Source organism: Pteronotus mesoamericanus, unplaced genomic scaffold (assembly GCF_021234165.1).
Source record: "Pteronotus mesoamericanus isolate MK-2021 breed Mesoamerican mustached bat unplaced genomic scaffold, CSHL_Meso_final contig_27, whole genome shotgun sequence".
Lineage (NCBI taxonomy): Eukaryota > Metazoa > Chordata > Mammalia > Chiroptera > Mormoopidae > Pteronotus > Pteronotus mesoamericanus.
In genome coordinates this window covers 990,003-1,010,672 of record NW_026555115.1, presented here as the reverse complement: position 1 = coordinate 1,010,672, position 20,670 = coordinate 990,003, and the positions used below count along the sequence as shown (strand labels likewise).

General features: G+C 40.1%; 1 protein-coding gene across 2 annotated transcripts in view; it reads right to left on the bottom strand.

Annotated features, from left to right (window-relative positions):
- Positions 1 to 1,276: 1,276 nt before the first annotated feature.
- The window catches only part of NCKAP5 (NCK associated protein 5), a 750,489-nt gene continuing 731,095 nt past the window's right edge, over positions 1,277 to 20,670 (bottom strand). For both annotated transcript variants that reach the window (XM_054574978.1, XM_054574979.1), the window contains 3 exons: positions 6,372 to 6,686; positions 3,768 to 3,904; positions 1,277 to 1,381 (listed from right to left, as the gene is read on the bottom strand). In XM_054574978.1, the coding sequence (XP_054430953.1) occupies positions 1,277 to 1,381; positions 3,768 to 3,904; positions 6,372 to 6,686 (557 nt within the window). The remainder of the gene's footprint in view (positions 1,382 to 3,767; positions 3,905 to 6,371; positions 6,687 to 20,670) is intronic.

Below are 20,670 nucleotides of genomic sequence, written 5' to 3'. Positions count from 1 at the left end.
GGCTCTCAGTGAATATTTGTTCAATAAATAAATGGGATTTGAGAACTGGAAGGAGCCCTGGACATCACTCTTGGATGGAGCAGTGGAGGGTCAGCGAGGCGAGGTTATTCACTGTGGACTCATGACAGTTCAAGGGAAGAGCTGGGACTAGGAGCTGGTGAGGCCCTGGGCACCTTCACGGGGCAGGCCTCATGATGATGAACTCCCTTTCCCCTTCATCTGTCACAATCAGAGGGACGCTGATGAACCACAGAGAGCTAACGGGACAACCACCTAACTAAAATGCCACAGATGTTTGCCACTCTCATGCTGGTAGGCCTTGGCAGCATCCAACCATTGGTCCTACTTCTTGGGAACCAGCAGGAGGTGAGGAGCAGAATGGAGGCCCCGGGCAATGGCTGTTCATACACGCCACTCTTGGCACCACACGGCACAAATGCCAGGACTCTTGGAGAACTGGAAACACACAAGGCTCCTAGGCTGCATTTTCCCCTAAAGGAACATATTACTCTTGTATTTATTTATTTTTTAAGTCATGGTTTCATCATATAATTGCTAAAGTAGTATTTGAGGAAAAAAGTTGATTAGTACCAAAAGAATAATTCTTCATTGCATCATTAAGATATTTCTAAAAATTCAGAAAAGATGAGAAGAAAAACAGACCCAGGTCACATCTCGTGTTAGGGGTACATCTGTCCTCTTGTATCTGTAAGGAAATGCCATCTGAATACACACGTTTTTAAATGCCTTGGGATGAAGATTTTTCTACTGCCAATTCCAATTCTGATAGAAATAGCATGAGGGAGTTTCAGCCTCATAATCAGACCTGCTCATAATGTCACAGCTAACAGGTCCAGAGCCACACAGCATGATGTGAGCAAAGAGCCTAGAAATTCTATCCAGGGCTCACAGGATGATTTAACTTGCCAAAGGATGTAATTAAGTACAAACTTATCTTTATAGTCATTCCTTCATGACTGAGATAACTCAGTTGGAGACTTTGTGGGAGATGCCAGATTTGGAAATATCCTTACAGACTGCACTGCAATGTCATGAAGATTATACCAGGAAACAAATTGATGTGCACAGACAATCTTCTGTACGTGCCAGAAAATTAGATCTCAGGAGCAACACAGAGCTAAGATGTAAAATCAAGGGGAGGAGGGGGAGGCAGAGCTCAGTGAAAGGCATACTCAGCGGCTCCCCAGACAGAGGAGCCCGAACGTCCCATGTGTTCGCCGTGCATTACCTGGGGTGGCGCTCTTCATTGCTTTCACTAACTCGCCCCTTCCAGCTCCAAAACCATTATTTCCATAGTCCGGTCACTGTCACTATCACTGCCACCGCTGGCAGAGTATGAACACATTCTGGGTACCTTGTCCTAAATGAGTAATATGAGACTGTTAAGGTTATTCACGCAAACCAAACTGGGGCAGAAAATGCTGCGAGGACATGAAACAGTTCCTACTTGGCTGATGCTGTGTGCACAGAATGCCATTCCCGCTGCCCCACCCCCAAGCACAACTCTGCTCGCCTGTCTGTCTGCGGAGCTGGCACAGTCTACTCATTACCGCAGCTGCAGAAGCAGGCCTGCGCTAATGAAGCCAGTGACCACACGGCCATTGTCCCAGGCATAGGAAAGTCCCCACATTACCTGCTCTGCATTTTGTACACTTCTTTATGGGGTCTTATTTTTCTCAAGTGCCTATTAGAGTTGCTGTTCCAACCATAATGGCTTATTTATTTAACTGATCTCATCGTTGGCTTCAAGTATCAAAGTGTATGAGAAAAAAATCAACCTTGGGAACAAAAGAATAAATGTTTGCTTAATTTATCATTTTCCTCCAGCCTCTGAAAGGGTAGGGGCCTTTAGGAAAGTACACAACTGCTAATCTGACATAATCCTCAAAGTCTCCTGACAGAGGTCAGACGCAGGGACTCAGTCTCCCCTTTTGCTCACATGCACACACAGCCTGACCCTCCAAGGTGGAACTGGGGTTGTGATCATGCCACGTTCAGGAGCTGTGGGGGCAGTGGACACTCTATGGGCAGTTTTCCCAGGCAGAATAGTGGACCTAGGACAGTGCTCCTGTGTATAGAATCAGGGTGTTTGCAGACTTCCTTGTCAGAGCCTCTTATTCCCCATCTACCCCAGAGAGTTCAGGCACAGATGTATGGGATGGGTCTCTAAAGTCTCTTTGGGAGAGTGTCATTTGGTTGGAAATTATAAAAACACATGTCAGGATGTGAGCTCTCTCAGCTGCGGTTATAAATTCAAGCACTTATTAATGTCCTTTATTCCTTCATTCATTTACTACTCATCCATCCATTTAACAGCTGCTTATTGAGTATCTACTCTGTGCCAAGCCATGTACTAGGTTCTGGGGGTACCAGGCTCAACATAGGAGATACCAGTAGTCTAGCAAGGGTGATGCCCATTAAAGATGACAAGTCTATGGGCTATGGTTCCAAAGAAGCCCCATGCCTAAAGTTCCTGTGGGACTCCAGTAACACTTTATGGGTATGAGGAGATGCATTTTTTTCGTCCCTCTGTTCAACAAACACGAGTAGAACCAAGTACTGTGCTAGGTACTGGAAATATAAAGCTAACTCGTGCTGTAAGCTTTCCTTCCCTGGCAGTCAATGAGGCAGAGTTCTAAGTCCCAAGCTGCGGTGGTGATTCTTACAAGACAGGGCAGGATTCCTAATGGACAGAGCTGGTGGAAGAGGATGAGGAAGGGGCCCCCAGAGAAGTTTGTGTTCAGAGGATGCAGATGTTGTGGGAGGAGTGCCCCGCCATCACATTTCTAGGGGACATCACTGAGCAACTCTCTCTTTCTTGGAATTGCCCAAACCTCTTCACCACTGTTACCATGTGTTGTTTCTAAACTGTTTCTCCAACCAACTCTGGATCTCTTTTAGAGTTTCCTCCCTAATGTTGGGATTGGGAAAACCAAGGAAACAGAGCAGAAAGGGTCATGGAAGGGCTGCGAAGCCCTGGCACTTGGTCCTTACATCCTTCCTCCCACCCTCTCACTGCTGGGTACCACCAAAGACCCCAAAGAAGGCCAGCCCCAGGACAAGTTGAGACATAGTGAACAGGCTGGATGTGGCCCAGATAATTAGCTGAAATTGGTAAATGGGAGGGGGTAGAGAAGGAAATACCAAGTAACCAGAGGGATGATCAAGGAGTCCCTGAGCCATGAGCTTCTCCCTAAGCCCAGTCACATAGGAAGGGGCCTGCGTGCGCCTTCTCAGGGTGGATGAGGAACCAATAGCAGAAATGACAGAGATTAAAGAAGTGCAGGTCTTACTGTTCCTGGGAAGTTATTAGACCACCCTAGGCCTTAGTTTATTCATCTCTAAAAGGAGTCCAATTATACCTGCTTTACCTGTCTCATGGGAACAAGGTAAAGGTTAAGGTCACTGAGGAGATAATGAAAAAAATACCATCCAATCATTCTAAATGGTACTTTTATGGCTCAGGAGAGTAAATGCCTCTTCCACAACATCTAATCAGGGCAGCACATCCATATATGAAGAATCCGGGTGCCGATCCCTGAAAGCACTTTGAATTCTGCTCCAGAACACATGGTGTTACTTAATAATTCAGGACTAAGAGTGAGCCTTGGGCCTAGGTTTTTAGTTACTAAACCACCAACAGATTTGACTTAAGATTACATCTATCACAAAAATATTTAAGGAGTTCACTTTGCGCAATCAGAACCAACAGGTGGAGTCTGCCCTCCTGTTGGCCTCCCCCTCACCTGGGTGTCTCCAGGGGGGTCTTCAGCCCTCCAGTCTGGAAGGAGCTCCTTGGCCATGGTGTTTTCAGCATATTCAAATGATGAGCAAGTCTGAGGCCTTGCCTCTGCTTCATTCTCCTTTTGGGAATTGATTTTTCCTAAACGAGGAAATGTAAATGAAATTACAGTCAACTTTCTTCAGCTCTATGTAAATTCAGGGAAGGCAATAGGGAAGATATTCAGAAATAATAAAAAGATCCAAATGTGGTGAAAGCTGCATTTCCCAACATTCTGCACCCTGCTAGTATGTGGTAACAGATATGTCTGCATAACTCTGTGCATCTGGAGAGGATGTCCACCTTGGAGACCGAAAGGCCAACTGTCCTTGGACCACCCTTACATAAAATGTTGATAAGCTTTTCATGTTAATGAAAGGTTCAATGGGCAAACTGGGAAACATTGACTAGTTCTCAAATAGTGTTATTCATCAAATAATTAACAGATTTCCTTTCTGGAGCACTTCTCAGAGCCTTCATTGTGCTAATAGGGACTGTCATAACTTCCAAAAAGTGATTTAAATTTGCAGACTGTCCCCAACATGTTTGAGCAGGGAACCCTTATTTTCCTAGAATATCTTTGAAGATCATTTTAAATGTTAAGGTTAGGAAATTTGCTCAGAAGTCCTTAAAAATCCTGCGGGGTCATACTTGTCTAGCTTTGATTTGCATGTATGGTCAGCTGAGTTTTTGTTAAATTGCAGATTCTGATTCAGTAGGTTTGGGGTGGGTCTGAGATTCTGCATTTCTGACAAGTTCCCAGATGATGCTGATGATGTTGGCCCATGGATCACATTTTCAGGAGAAAGGATGTAATTAACAGAGAACAATTAAAGAAAGTTCTTGCATTACCTATACAAGTAAGATAGCCTGCAGAGTGTATTCCTTCTCATGACAGAAAGGAGAGGCTGTTATTACCCTCCATCGTCAATGGTAATTAACAGGGCATGCTGAGATAGCCTGTTTACGCTGTTTTGCTTGCGAGCAGAAGCAAAGTACATAGGTGTATTTTCATCGACGCTGAGATATGTACAGTTACTACCATTTTTGATATGGGGATAAGAGAAAAACCAATTCAAGTTCATACATTAAGTAGAAAGTGACTGCTCTAAACCACTTTCCTTTTGGTTCAGCCAGTCCTCCATTCCTTATTTTTTAGAATGAGTAACCAATGGCCACAGAAAAGAGAGAAGCCTTGGAAATCTGGCTGTGCCTCTGAACCACAGTGACAATATCACTGGGTGGACAGGAAGTGCCAGGACCGGTGATACAAAAGTATCCGGCATCATGTTGATCTCATGCTCTGCCATATACTACTTTTTTACAACTCTTCATGGCAATTTAATTAAGACACAAACTGGTGCTGTGAATATTGCAGCAAGATCAGAACAATCTCCTTCCTATCCCCTTCTTATACAGCAATTCAAGGCCTGCAGTTTCTATTCAATTTGTTATAATGACAGTGTTTAATCATGGCGTCTACTCGGCAGCCCGCTGCTGAATTGAGGTCACACATGTGACTATTCAGGCATGAAGCACATAATCTATAACTAAGATTTCATTCCTGAATATCTGGAGGCTGTGCCATTAATTAACAATACATTTATTTCAAAAATAATATGCATTCCAGCTTTTTAATACATAGCCTTTGCTTGAAATGAGCAGAAGTTTGTGATGAAACATTCATGGTGGTTAGTATTACAGTATGAAGGAAGACCTCAGCCAATCACATTTATTCAAAGATGTTTAATTAAAAGTCTTCTTTTCTAATTTTTCAAAAGCCTATAATATAATTTCTACTTTGGCTCTTTTCTCATCATCAAATAATAAATGAAAATCTGTAGAATTCTATTTCATATGCCTGTGTTTGTCATAAATGTAACATTGGCCATACCAGTTAAAAATTAGAGTGTCATCTTGAGCAGCAATAAGTATTTTTAATCTCGAGGGGACAATAAAAAAACTTAGACCCTTAGCCTGGTCCTGTCTTTAATAATGAAAGCTTGTTTCAACTGATGGTAACCAAAGATGGTCCTTCTTGGTGGGAAGGCTTGCTCCATCCTATTGCAGTTAGTGCACAATATACTGCTGATGTATCCAAATAAGTTCTTTTATCATTCAACATATAAATATATTTGAACAGGATAGGATTATGTCAGAAGACATATGTGTCTGCTTGGAAGGAAAACAACATTTCAGTTAAATTTATGCTGTGCCTCCATTGGTCTATATTCAGAATTAAGTTTGAAATGACAAAAGCCCATGTGTATGTTGTGTGGTTTTTTTCTTACTCAATTTATATATCCATAAACCTGTATCTACATGCTTATTTCCTTTATATGTAGTACACTCCTTAATATAATGCAAAGAGCGGATAATGTTTAATGCTTGTCTTTTCACTTTTTGGTTGAGGACATGCAGGGATTTTCATGCATCCACTTTTCCATTGGGCAGAGGTCACTCCCTGGGTTTCTGGTGGAAACCATTTCTGCTGCCTGTTTTGCACTGTCAGCAAGTGCATTATTTTGGTAGAAAAGCAATATAATTCGGAAGGTAATAGGCATCTTACCTGCAGAGGCTGGTTTGGGGAGGCGACTCTGAAGAGGTCGCACTGCCCTGGCAGCCATGATGGGGTCGGATGTGGAATGAACAATGGCGTTGTCTGCAGAGCCCTGGCTGTCGGTGGAGGAAGGCACTTTCCTTTCAAGGGTCTGGGCTCGGATGGAAGGTGTTGCACAAAGGGCTGGCTGGAGACACAGGATGGGCTCAGTGTCCTCTGGGGAGTCTGACTGGCATATGTACCGTCCTGTTGAGCGAGCTCCCGAGTCTGGTAGCGGGAAGGTTCCGATCCCACTGTCCAGGGTCCTCATCTGGCAGTTTGATTCTAGACAGAGTAACATAGTGGGGATTAGAGGTGGCTCACATAAAAGGATAAAAGGATTTTGGGCATTTGGATCTGATCTGGAGGAAAGGGGGCACCTAGAAGAAAGATGCAGTATTAATGGTGTCGTAAATTTCTGGTGAGTGGCATGAAACAGACATTTAATTGAACATGAAAATATTCCCTTCACATAATAGAAGGTAAGAAAGCCAGCTGTTACTGGCAACAAGAGGCATATGTACATATACCCTAATGGTTCTCTAGAGTTATAATAGAAAAAGAATAGTCATTAGAGACCAAAAATTACTTTTGATAACCCTTATTTCAATTGGGAATCATATGACTTCAACCAATTAAGTAAAATTTATTAACTGAAATAAGAGTAATGAGCATAATAACAAATTGAAGTGATGTCCTAACAAAGGTAATTGTACATCCCCCTTATATGATTTATCATCCATTCTACTGTTAATTAAGTCTATGGCCTCTCAATTTAACTGTGAGGACAAGTAGCTCATATACTATAAGGGTCATCCCCAAAGTTACTTTACCCATGGCAGTATCACTTATCATATGGACTTCATTTATCCCAATTGCCATTTGAAGTCTTACTGAGAAGACTACAGAGGCACTTCCTGTCTTTCACTCATACTTTATGCAATGACAAAACTCATCAGTATCTTTCTAATTTCTTGTCATTCCCAGGGATCCCACTATTTACTTAAACAAATTATGTTGATTTCACCATAGGTGTGTGACACATCCTGCTAATTATATCTCATCTTCAGAAATGCATTATCTGAAAAAAATATTGTATATTTAATCTCTGAAATGGTGGTGTGGTTTATCCAAGCCAATGAGACAGCTTCTAAGATCTGGTTGACATACTACAAAACTCCTGTTTATATGATAATCTTAGAAAGAAACATCCTTAGTAAAGTTTACATCAGTATCTTACAAGTTTAGGACTAGGTAAGAAGCATAACTCAGCACTGTGTTAGGCATGGTGGGAAGGTAACAGAATACAACGTAATCTTTGTATCAGGAGACTCAACAGTTAACATTTCTCCGGTGCTTTATGGGACTGTGGCTGGGAGTATGGTTTCTGCTGGAAACTGAGGGAAGGCTTACATGAGATCCTTCACCTCTCGAGATCTCAGGTTTCTTACAGAGTTGCTGTGAGTATAAAATATGCTTGCCACCAAATCTCTAAAATTTAGAATACCTAGCATTGCTGAAAGAATAAAATAATGAATGGTGAATATACAAAATACTCAGTATACTTAGGCATTAGTAGATATCTGATAGGCAGAAAGTTTGTCCTTCAGTATCTTTCTTAGACAATTGCATTTGATGCTCAGCAGTTAGTATCTGAACTCCAGAATTTGTGCATCCTCCCCCCCACCTTGAAACCTCTTTGCTCTGAGTAGTAGAATTCTGTGAATTTCCTAATAGTAAAGTAAAAGTAAAAGGGGAAGGCACAGAGTTGGGATTTACAGGTTCTAGTAAGTTTGGTGCTTGGTTTTGGAAGCCCAGAAGATGAGCCCCTGTCAAAAGAGAGTCTTCATTCTCCAAAAGGGATATTTAGTAGGGAGATACAGAGAGCCTGTCTTTAGTAGGGTGCCATTTAACTGTCTCATGTGATGTTGCACCCGAGACTGGTCAGGGACTGTGGAGCCCTGAATCATGTGGGTAGAGTCTGAGATCTTTCTCAGGATCACAAGGGCTAAGGTTTAGGCCCATTCATTTCAGGGCCTCCACCTGGTCAACTTTACTCTCGACCAGCTTTACAGATGATGCATTACCTCCTCTATTCATTTTCTCCTCAATTAAGGAGACTTAATTGTTACAGAATGGCCTTTTGAGAAATGATCAGCTGTTTGCATGGGGAAGTGTTGCCAGAGGAGTTTGAAAAGGAAGACCCTGCCAGTCAGAATTCAGTGTCCTTACTTCATTTTAGCCTAGATATACAACACTCAGATTTAGCATGTTCACATGTTGTACTTGGGCAATTCTAAATGTCTGAACTATTTTAGCTTCACACAGAAATGGATCTTCATCAGAACTGAATCAGCCTTTGAGGATGGGAATGAAAGATTCATGGGATGTAAGAGCTGAGATGTGTCAGTCCCACAAATGTGCCAGGCTGCCTGCCATAGTAATTTCCTCCCAGCACCTTTGGTATTGCCTACCCCGGGACCAAAGAGTCCTCATCATGGAAGGATGCTGGGGACTCTTTTCGTTTTGTGAAGAAAGATCATCACGTTTGGCTGCTTACTACAGCCACCAGGAGTTCACTGCATTCTGTGTATCTGTCTTTATCTTCACAACTCTAAAGGTAAGAGCTAGCACCACCATTCACAAACAAGGAATCACAGCTCCAAAAGGTTAAATAACTTGCCCAATGTTTTGAGCTGTGAGTAAAGCTCTTAGATTTGATGATGTGCTTAACCATGAAGCTACACTGATTCCCGTAAAAGCACAGGTAAATCCAGAAGTGGAGCCCACTAAGTTAATAGCCACTGAGGAAGCCTTGTGAGCAGAAGGCTCAGAGAATGGCCACCTGCTCCTGGCACGGTGCCCAACTTCTCCTCTGAAATCGGTGCAGGCCAGGGGATTCTAGCTGGTTCCCAAGTTCCCTGTCCTGAGTTGGTGTCTACTGTTGACATTCCCAGCATCTAGGTAGCTGCTGCCAAACACAGGGTGTCTACGCATCCTCATCTTCGTGGTTCCTGAGGACCACGATCGCCTAGTAATGCTCTCCCCTGCCCTCTCAGATCCTATCTGCAGAGCTCATGCCAAGGTCTTCCGGGAATTTACTTCACCTCTTGGGGGAATGTTTTTCTGAGTTTCTCTAAGAACTCTCTCCCCCACCAAGTATTTTATTACTCAGAGAGCACTTCATCCAGTCCCCTAAAATGGAGACTCAAAAAACAAAGTAAGATTTTTGGCTGTCTTGTCAGTGATTTTCTGAAGAAAGGCCCTAAACACCAAAACCCACGTATGGTGGCGGGGCCTACCATTCAAGGCAGGAAATACGGCAAGAAGGGATCTGGGGAAGGAAAAGTGATTAAGTCAGTCCAAGTCTGGTGTCCTTCTGAGGACACCAATGTTTTCTGGTATCTTCATACTCTTGTCATACCAGAATCTATGAAATAGGACTTTTGATATTCCCGACTTCTCTGATTCTCGAAGAATTGTGTGCACTGACATTAAATTCAGAAACTGCCTGCTATTAAAGCCATTTTTATTTCTAAAAATTACAGATGCCAAATGTACTGAATTTGAAGGACTCATCTGTAAACACCTATGAAATGAGGTGTGGACAGTCAGGGACTCAGGCACTATATGCCAAGTCTCAGCCTCAAGCAAATTTCTCCAGAGTGCATAAACCTTTGGAAATGGAGCTTGTATTGAAAATGCTGACACCTTCTTTATGTAGTTTCTTTCAGGTACTGTAAGTTTCTCACAGTTCATAAAAATATTGTAACCTGAAAAAGGGTTAGATATTGTACTTCCAAAGCCAGTTTTTTCCTCAGAGAAGTATAAGATCTCACGAAATAATTAAATGGCTGCTATAGGAACAAAGTTCAAAGGGGCAGCCCAGCCTTGCATCTCAAATGAGTTGCCTCAGTCTTGATCTTGACAAGTTCTTCATATTTTTGGCTGAGAGAACAGCTGCCAACAGGACCTTGCTAATGAGTTCAAGGGTTGGGGTCGCTGGACAGACCAGAAGGTTTTATTGCTCCAAGGTCGCCAATTACATTTGTGACCCTAGTTGGCCCTCCCACCTATTTCTCATTGTCCTATTTGCTTTCTTTCTATCTCCCAAGGTTGGTTCTTTCACTGGTCACCAACGAGCCCCAGATATTTCATGAGATAATTTACAGCAGAGCTTCCTAGTCCTTTTTTAAAATCCTCACGTGAGGGTATGTTTATTGATTTGAGAGAGACAGAGAGAGATGTGAGAAACATCAATTGGTTGCCAACATTACCTGCCATGACCAGGGATGAAACCTGCAACCTAGATATGTGCCCAGACCATATCTACAACATATTTGGTGTACCAGACGATGCTATACTCCAGCAATCTGAGCCACCTAAGCCACCTAGCCAGGGCTCTAGTCCTTTTAAAGCCATGGCACACACAGAAAATATATGGCTTGCTGAGGAAAACACCAGCTGTCCCAGGATCGCTGGCCACCTGAGAGCTGAAGCCTCAACATCTCAGCACACCTGGGTCCGTTCACGGCATGTGAGCAGCAGAATGGTAGGGACTCTCTCACTTACAGGGTGGAGTCAGGATCTTGTTTACTCACACCTCGAATATATTACCAAGGAGATGGAGCCTTTTTAGTCTCTTAGCAGCTGATATGGTAATTTCTATGCCCTCCTTTTTTTGGGAAGTCTGATGAAGGTGCCTGGGTTAAGAATACTGTCTGGCACCAGAGCTTTGAAGGATGTTATTGTGCCTCAGAGGGAGACGTGCAGCCTGGGTGTGGGCAGCCTAGAAGGGTGAGGTTCTGTGTGGTGGTGGCAGGGAAGACATTTTGGAGAAACATTTCCACTGGGAATTTTTCAAGTGTTAGCTTAGGCTGCATGATCTAAAATCCCCACTCAGCTCACCAATGACCATTCCCCCTTATACTCCTTGAATAAGGAGCCTCAGCACATGGCTTTAGTTTCCTCATCTGAAAATTAGATCAAATAACTTTCATCAACGGTTATCATAAAAGCATCACAGGGGTGTTTTGAGGACTAGATGCAAAGCACATAATAAACAGCATGCTGCTTCCACCGGATACATAACTGTTATTCAGAAAAATGGCAATAATTCTCAAAATCGGTGTTATTAGACTGTAAGCATCCTAGGTGCAGAATGAATTTTATTTATCTCCTCAATATTCCCATATAAGCCAATTCCTGGTTCTATATTACCCTTATTCCACCGTAGGTAATTATATGCTGACAAAGCTGATAATAATTAGAGGCTGATAGAGCATCTGATCTCTTCTCTATCACCAGTACTCAGCACAGCACCTGACACATAGTCCATGCTAACTGAATATAATGAAAGAATGGATGGATAAAGAACAGCTCTAATCTTTAGAAAGTTCTTCCTGAAATTAAATTGAATATGAACCTTTCCTTTTGAAACCCCTATCTGCTGCTTTTTGTTCTGACTCCAGCAACCAAAGAAAACAGCTGACTTCCTTCTTCTGTGTAGCTCTTTTTCACGTACAGCCAGACTTTATTAATTCAGATAGCCAGAGGGATAAGAGCATTCAGAATTATTGAATATTTTAAAGATTGATTTCTTAATACATTTAAGCCCTTAGAGCAAGGGTCAGTGACCAAGATGAAAGCTAGGCCGTGGAATACTGCTTCAGCACCCTCCAGCCCCGCTCCCCATCCCCCAGAGCATCACTGGGTCAGAAGGTCCCAGGTCTAGCAAAAGCCAGTGTGGCATCACTACCCTGGCCCTTATCCTCAGGGATTCTAGAGGCCATGCTGAGTGCTGGCATCCCTTTGAACATCAGCACCCATAACAGTATAAGAGCTAAGTTCTCACAGAGTCACGTTCATGGGAGACATTTGCCGTGAGGGGATGAGATTACTCACTCAGTAACTTCCTATATTTATTTACATAAAATAACGCATTCTCTTAACCGGGTTGTCGGGGCATCTTCCAAACTTGTTTTATACTCTTCCATTGCACAGGAATATTACCTTTAAAAATAGCAGCAAAGAGAAAGTCCAGTTCTAACACTTTCTGTTAATGTATGTCCAAGTTAGTGGGCTCTGAATTAGCAATGATTTTGAGTGTTTGGAAAATACCACCAACTAATTTTTTCTCAAACCTTTCTTCTACAGATTAAAGTATCTCAAGTTTTTCTTGCAGATCCTAGCTCACAAATCTTTAATCCCCTGAATTTGTAAATCAAAATTCTTGGTGTTATTAATGTATCTGACCAAAGAGATTATATATAGAATAGGCTTAGGAAAATCTAGCTTGAGTTCTAAATTCCTCTGAATATTCAGAAAAATGAAGTTAAAAGATAATAGGCTTCAGGGTTGGAAAGACTAGGCTTGAAGACCTTCTTGGCTCCTGCTAGCTGTGAGACAATGAGGGATTTTTAAAAACTATTCTAATCTCATATAATCATAGCTCATTTGCAATAAACCTGGCACAGTGCTCACTACAAACAGGTGCTCAGTAGATTTCCATAAGTGGCTGTCAGGGAGAAAAGAGGGCCCCTATGAGCTCAGAATACACACACTGCTATGGAATCTGAGGCAAACCAAACATTTTTCTGTTGTTACTGACCCACCACAGTGTCTGGGGACATTTTACTATACAACTACCCTGGCTATTTCCTAATCAATTACCTTTTGACAACCATTTCCTTGGGGTTTAGTTGATTACAATTATTAATGGCCAATTATGAATATGAAGCTGGGTAGTTGGAGTTGGTTTCAAGTAGCCTCATGAATAAAAAGGAGGGAGGGAGTCCATTTTCTCAAGAAATCCATTTGGGAATTGGCATCCAAACAGGCTTTTTTTAAAAACCTAAATATATTACATTTACTGATGCTCTTTTATTCACAGACTTATTGTATTTTCAGAGAACAGCCGAAATTAGTGAGCCATTATTTTCAGTTAGCGAAGATACAGCATATTTATCCTAAAAGGTTATACTTGCTTCTGCACAACGATCTGTCTACCTCCTCTTACAGATTCAAACAAACAAACGAAAAAAACCCTCTAATAATCAGGTTTTTCCTCTCAATACGCATAAATCCTAGGCAAATAAAACAAATTAAAAACCCAAACTCTTGACTCGCAGTCAAGATGGAAACAAAGTAAACAGGCCTTGACTCTTTGCACAAGTACAGCAAAAGACTACCAAACAAATATCACCTAGAATTGTCATAAAATCAAGCTATATGAAAGTCCGGCAACCAAGGATTTAAACAAGCCACATTCATCTGGATAGGTAGGAAGGGCGGAGACACGGAGAGGCGCAGAGGGGTGGAGAGGCATGGAGAGCCACGGAGATGTGGAGTGGCATGGCGATGCACGAAGACACAGAATGGGTAGTCCCACATCCCATGTAGTGGATAAAAATCGGGAGGGCTACATTGGGAGTGAGGTGTCCTAGCCTCAGACCAGACCACATAGCTCAAGGTGGTAGTGCCAGGATGATAAGTCTCCATAATTTCTACCTGTAAAAACTAGTGGGGCTTGGGGTGGCAGAAGAAACTGCAGGATTCTCGGGAGAATTCTCTTAAAGGGCCCCCAATGGACTTAGGACTTACAGAGACTCACCCCCTCTGGGATTCAGCACCAAGGCAAAAGCTGGAAGGGCACCAGTGGCATAAGGGCAGAAACTGAAGTGACTGGAAACAGCGCAAGTACCAGGAGACAGCTTCTTCCCAGACAAAACTCCAGAGGCCAGGCAGTGGCATTGTCACCTCTCCAAGCCCTCCCCCACACAGAGCCACAGCGTGGTTACACAGGTTACCCCTGCCCTGGCAATTACCTAAGGTTCTGCCCTATATAATTTACAGGTGTGCTTTTCTACATTAGGCCACACTACGAGGGGAGTCAAAGCAGCTCTACCTAATACACAGAAACAAACACAGGGAGGTGGCCAAAAAAGAAGAGAAAAAGAAATATGGCCCAAATGAAAGAACAGAACAAAACTACAGAAAAATAACTGGACATAAGCAAATGATCAGATGCAGAGTTCAAAACAGTGGTTATCAGGATGCTGATGGAACTCAATGGATACTTCAACAGCATTAAAAAGGCCCAGGCAGAAATGAAAGCTATGTTAAGTGAAATAAAGAAAAACCTACAGGGAACTAACAGTGGAGGGGATGAAGCTGAGAATTAAATCAATGATTTGGAAAATAAGGAAAAAAATCATTAAATTAGGACAGCAAGAAGAAAAAAGAATAAAAAAAAAAAAAGAGGATAGCCTAAGGAGCCTCTGGGACATCTTCAAACATACCAATACCTGAATCATTGGAGAGCAAGATGGAGAGGAGGAACAGCAAAAAATTGAAAACTTATTTGAAAAAAACAATTAAAAAATTACTTCCCTAATTTGGTGAAAGGAATAGACATACAAGCCCAGGAAGCAGAGGGTCCCAAACAAGATGGATGCAAAACACCACAACACATCATAATTAAAATGACAAAGGTTAAAGATAAAGGGAGAACCTTAAAAGCAGCAAAAGAGAAGCAGATAGTTTACCTATAAAGGAGTTCCCATAAACTTGTCAGCTGATTTCTCAAAAGAAACTTTAAAGGCAGAAGGAACTGGCAAGAAGTATTCAAAGTGATGAAATGCAAGAACCTACAACCAAGATTACTCTATCCAGCAAAGCTATCATTTAGAATGGAAGGGGAGATAAATTGTTTCCCAGACAAGGTAAAGCTAAAGGAGTTTATCATCACTAAGCCATTATTATATGAAATGTTAAAGGGGATTATATAAGAAAAATAAAAAGATCAAAACTATGAACATTTAAATGGCAATAAGTTTAGAACTATCAACAATTGAATCTAAAAAACAAACTAAGCAAACAAGCAGAACAGGAACAGAATCATAGATATGAAGATCATTTGTAGGGTTATCAGTTGGTAGGGGGTAGGGGGAGAATGGGGATAATTGTGGAAGGGTTAAGAAGAACAAATTGGTAGGTACAAAATACACAGGGAGATATTAAGAACAGTATAGGAAAAGGAGTAGTCAAAGAGCTTATATGCATGACCCATTGACATGAACTAAGAGGAGGACTGCTGGAGGTAATGGGCGTAGCAGGTATAGGGGGCAAAGGGGGAAAATTGGGACAACTGTAATAGCATAATCAATAAAATATATTTAAAAATAAAACCCACTCTTTTTACTTTGGGTTTACATTTGATCACATCTAGAAAAATTTCAATCAAACATTCAGTGAGGTCCCAATACAATTCACCATCCAGAAGGAGCCTTATGGGTATTTCATCTTCAGACTGTATTATTCACTGGCATGCTTTCCCATAATGCAAGAGGTCATGTAAATAAGTCTTTGTATGATTCTCTCCAGTTTCCTCAACATCTTTAAGCTATGTGTTATATTGGCAACAGAAACAAAACTACAGATGGGAGAACAGATCTCTTTATTTGCACATCCTTCTCTTTATCTGCATGGCTGAAACATCCTAAAAAAAACTAAGCCTGTTGCCAAAGCCACATCAATTAAATGTAGCTTATTCATTTTAAGTTTACCCCCTGGTTTGGTCAACATAGTAAAAAAATAACTGTATTGGCTATTTATCCACAACTGTCGGGTAACTTTTGGCTGTGGCATTAAGATGACCTTCTGGAAGCATAAATTCAATCTGATTGTTTTGGAATGCATGAGAACCCTCTAAGTTCAAACTGGATTTAAGCTTCTGAGGTTTGAAAAGTGTATAGAAGGATGTAAATTTGTTTTCCAATCCCTGTGGTCTCTTTGATATAAAGGAAGACTGGGATATTTGGGGTTGGGTACACTGATCTATGAGGAATGCATATAAGAAAAATGTAGCAAATTAACATGACAGAAAATTAAAGAATCAGGCCATAAAAATGAAGAACAAGTTCTAGAAGTGAACATAAAACACGCGCCATCTCAGGCTGTATCGGTATCCCATGAGCCAATACTCCGCATCTGATAGTAACATCACAAAAAATATTGTGGTGGGGTATTACTCCAGGTAATAACTGGAAAAGGTTAGAAATGTTTTCCAAATGCTTATGAAGATCATGAATTTATAGAAATCCTCCTCAAACTTATTTACAAATTCAGCTGACAACCCCCAAGAAAAAATTCTTTAAGTTTGCTATACGATGTGCTCTTCTCCATCACTGATGCTGAAATAACCTCTTCTAAGATTCTAGAAATGGCACATGATCTAATATTCTAAAATTTGTTATGCAACCTCCAAACTCTTCTTGATTAGATAAATTTTAATAATTATCTCTAATCTCTTATCCCTTCAGAATGAAAAAAATCTTGAGATTTTCACATAACTCCTTCATGTCTTGCTATGCAGCTTTTCTTGTTAAACAGTGGCCAGACTTGGATGCTTTATTTATTGTGATATGCAAGAGTAGTCTAATGTGACAACTATGGTTTAACGACCAGGCCAGCACTTGTTTGAATTGGTCAGTTGATCTCGGAACAAACTTGGATCTCAGATTCCTGTATCCTGTTTTAGGAATCATCACTTCTGGGTCAAAGTCCTTGACAATGAGAGCACAACTTCCCACAAAGCTGATGATTACTTCTTGACCAAATTCCCTTTATAGAAGATACTACGTATCTATCCCAAAACAGATATTCTTATATCTGTTCAATGACCTCCCCTTTCTCATGAATTCACTCCATCTCTATGTGTCTTGCCAAAATGAAGTAAAAAGATGAACAATTATCTGGTGAATGTGATAGGCACAGATGGCTATTATGGGTAACTGTGTCCCTCTAAATTTCTGTTACTGTATATCCGGTTTGCTGAATTATATAAACAACAGTTTCTACTCTCTGTTTCACATGCCTGGATTGCAATTGCTTTCATAAGGCAAGTGAGGGAAGGGGGGAAAGAAATAAATTGGGGGTAAGGTGCTGCAGGAAAATATTCAAACCAGCATTATTTGGTAAGAAGCATATAAAAACAGAGAAATACAATGAGATTCAGACCTATCAATTTGGCAGCAGGTAAAAATGTATTAAAAATGCTGTACAAGTCTCTAGAAAGATAACAATTTAAAGTTCATAGATGTTTCCCCCCATTTGTTTCTGTATTTAACTGGTATTAATGATTTTTCAAGTTATATGCAGGAAGGAAGCTCAAGTCTTCATATTGATAAACTTCTCTTTTTTTCCCAGTATTCATTTGATCAAGCCATACTTGCTTGGTTCAGGATTTTAATTATTATAAGCTAATCTATTTTAAGTGAATATTCAAGCATCATTTGTTTCTCTTTTATGTGACTGTAGTTGAAATGAGGGTGAAGAAGCCGAAGTTGATATGAACCTATCTTTCAATTTTACCTGCCACTCTCCACTCACCAATATTCCATGATTGTCTCTACAGGAAGATAATAAAGAAGATATAGAGATATTTGCTGCTATCCATTAAGAATTAATTATAATAGAAATACACATACACCGTTAAACACTGTTTTCAGATATTGGACAAAAGGCAGCATGGAACTGGATCTCTGAATCAAGGAAAACAAATGAGGTGAGCTTTACAATCTTTCCAGCCAACTGTCTAGTGGTGGCTTCCAGACTGAAACACAGAGAGAATGAACATGAACCAAGTGTGGAGGTCCTACTGAAATGAAGAGATAAATATAGAGAAGTGTGTATGTATATGGGTGTGGAGGGGAGTGGAAAGGGTGTTAAACGAGCTATAATTTTCAGTGCACTGTATTCAAAGCAAAAGATAATAGCAGAGGCTTCCCTACAGTCTTTGGCTATGCAAATACCTGCACATGCATGAGGTAAAAAACATGAGGTTATAGCAATCACTATGAAGCTGAGAGGAAAACAAACCTGTCAACCTTGTAAAAATTAATTTCAACTAATTAACTTTTCAATTAGTTTAAAAATAAAAAAAATTTAAACAAACAAAAGCTAAGCTAATTCATTGCCAGAGGATTTTTAGTGTAAGAAATATTAAGGGAAGTTTCATAGGCGGGTGAAAAATGAATATGAGAATCTGGATATATACAAAAAAAAAGTGAAGAAAACCAAAAGTGGTAAGTATGTGGCCTACATAAAAATATTTTTATTATTTTTTAATCTTTTTAAAAGATAATTGACTGAAGCAAACATAGTAACATTGCAAGGTTTCTAAGATATGTAGAAATAAAATGTATAAGAATAGCATAAAGGGTGGGAGGGGTTATATGACAGCATTACATAATATATTATTTAAGAGAGACTTGCTAAAGATGTAATTAAATTACATTTAAAAATGAAATTAATAACTAAGTGGTATAGCTAATAATTTGCAAGTGGAGATAAAGTGGAATCATAAAAAAATACTCCACTCAAAATAAGGTAGAAAAAGAAGCAAAAATATAAATAAAAGATGGAACAAGTAGAAAATACATGGTAAGATGGTATATTTACACCTAACCACTTAGATAATCACATTAAGTGTAAATGGCCTAAATATGCCAATTAGTGGGCTGAGATTGTTAGGTTTGATAAAATAAAGCAAAACCCAATTACATGCTTTCTATAAGAAATCTATTTTAAATACGTTCTTCATAGAAAGAATAATGTACCTCACCTATTTCCTCACAAAAAATTATTCCAGTATACAAAAATTAATGCATAGACCAAATGTAAGAGCTAAAATCATTGAAGTTTTAGAAGAGAGAAAAATACCTCAATAACCTTGGGTTAGCAGCAATTTCTTTTTTATTTTCAAGATTTAGTTTATTTATTTTTAGAGAGGGGAGATGGAGGGAGAAAGAGAGAAAGAGAAACATCAGTCAGTTGCCTCTCATACATGCCCCAACCAGGAACCAAACCTGCAACCCAGGCATGTGCCCTGCTCAGGAATTGAACTGGTGACCTTTCGGTTTGCAGGACAACACCCAATCAACTGAGCCACAACAGTCAGGGCTGCAGTTTCTTAAATAGAGCTCCAAAGAAAAATATGATAAATTATACTTAATTAGAATTAAAAAAACTTTCTCTTCAAAGACACTGTAAAGAAAATTAAACAACAAGTAACAAGCTGGAATAAAATAGCAAAATGTATATAATAAGGGATTTGGATCCAGAATAAAAATAATGCAAAAATAAGAATACAAGAAAATCCATACAAAAATTGAGCAAAAAAACTTAAATGCATATGTCATCAAAGAAGACATATTGATGGCCAATAAACACAGGAAAAGGTACTCAGCATCATCGGTTACTAGAGGTATGCAAATTGAAACCACAATGAGATACTGCTACACTCCATAAAAATGTCCAAAATTTAAAAGAGCAATACTGAATGTGGGTGAAGATGTGGATTAGGTGAAGCTCTCATACATTGTTTACAGGAGTACAGAATAATAAAACTGTTTTGGAAAACAGTTTGGCAGTTTCTTGTGAAGTTAAATACATACTCATTATTTGACCCAGTAATAACTCTCTTGCCCAAACCCATATACAGATGTTTATAGCAGCTTTATGCAAAATAGCCCAAAGTGGAAAAAACCAAAATGCCCATTCAGCTAGTGAATAGATAAGCAAGTCATGATACTGCCATAAAATGAAATACTAATCAGCAATTAAAAAAAAACACACACACACAACTACAGATACACATAACCACATGGATGCTTCTCAAAAGCATTAAGCTAATTAAAAGAGGCCGGACCCCAACTACTACATACTATATATAATTGACTCCATTTACATGAAATTCTAGAAAATGCAAAACTATAGTGATAGAAAGCAGATCAGTGGTTATCTGGGAAGAGCAGTACTGGAAGAGTATTCAATGTAAAGAGGCATGAGGGAACACTTTGGGGTGATGAAAATGTTCTCTAACTTGATTGTGGTCATGGTTACCCACTGTGTACATTAATCAAAACTCACTGAACTGTACACTTAGCATGGATAAATTTTTTTGTATGTAAATCTTACCTCAATATACCTGATTCTAAATGTTATATACCCTATTTGCCAGTAATACTTTACGGAAATCCAAAATGCAATTCTGGTTGAACATGACTGAACAGAAGAATGGGGCTTGCTCCAGGTAAAACTGTGAATAATCCATAGAGATATCTGAAAATGATATTGGCAAATGATATTGGGTCTTCAGGGGTCACCAGGGAGAAAAACTAGGGCTATGGCTCAATTCCAGATTTTGTATTCTTCATCCTTTCAACAGTCTTGGAAAGTAGCTGCTATTATCCTCACTTGTCAGAGG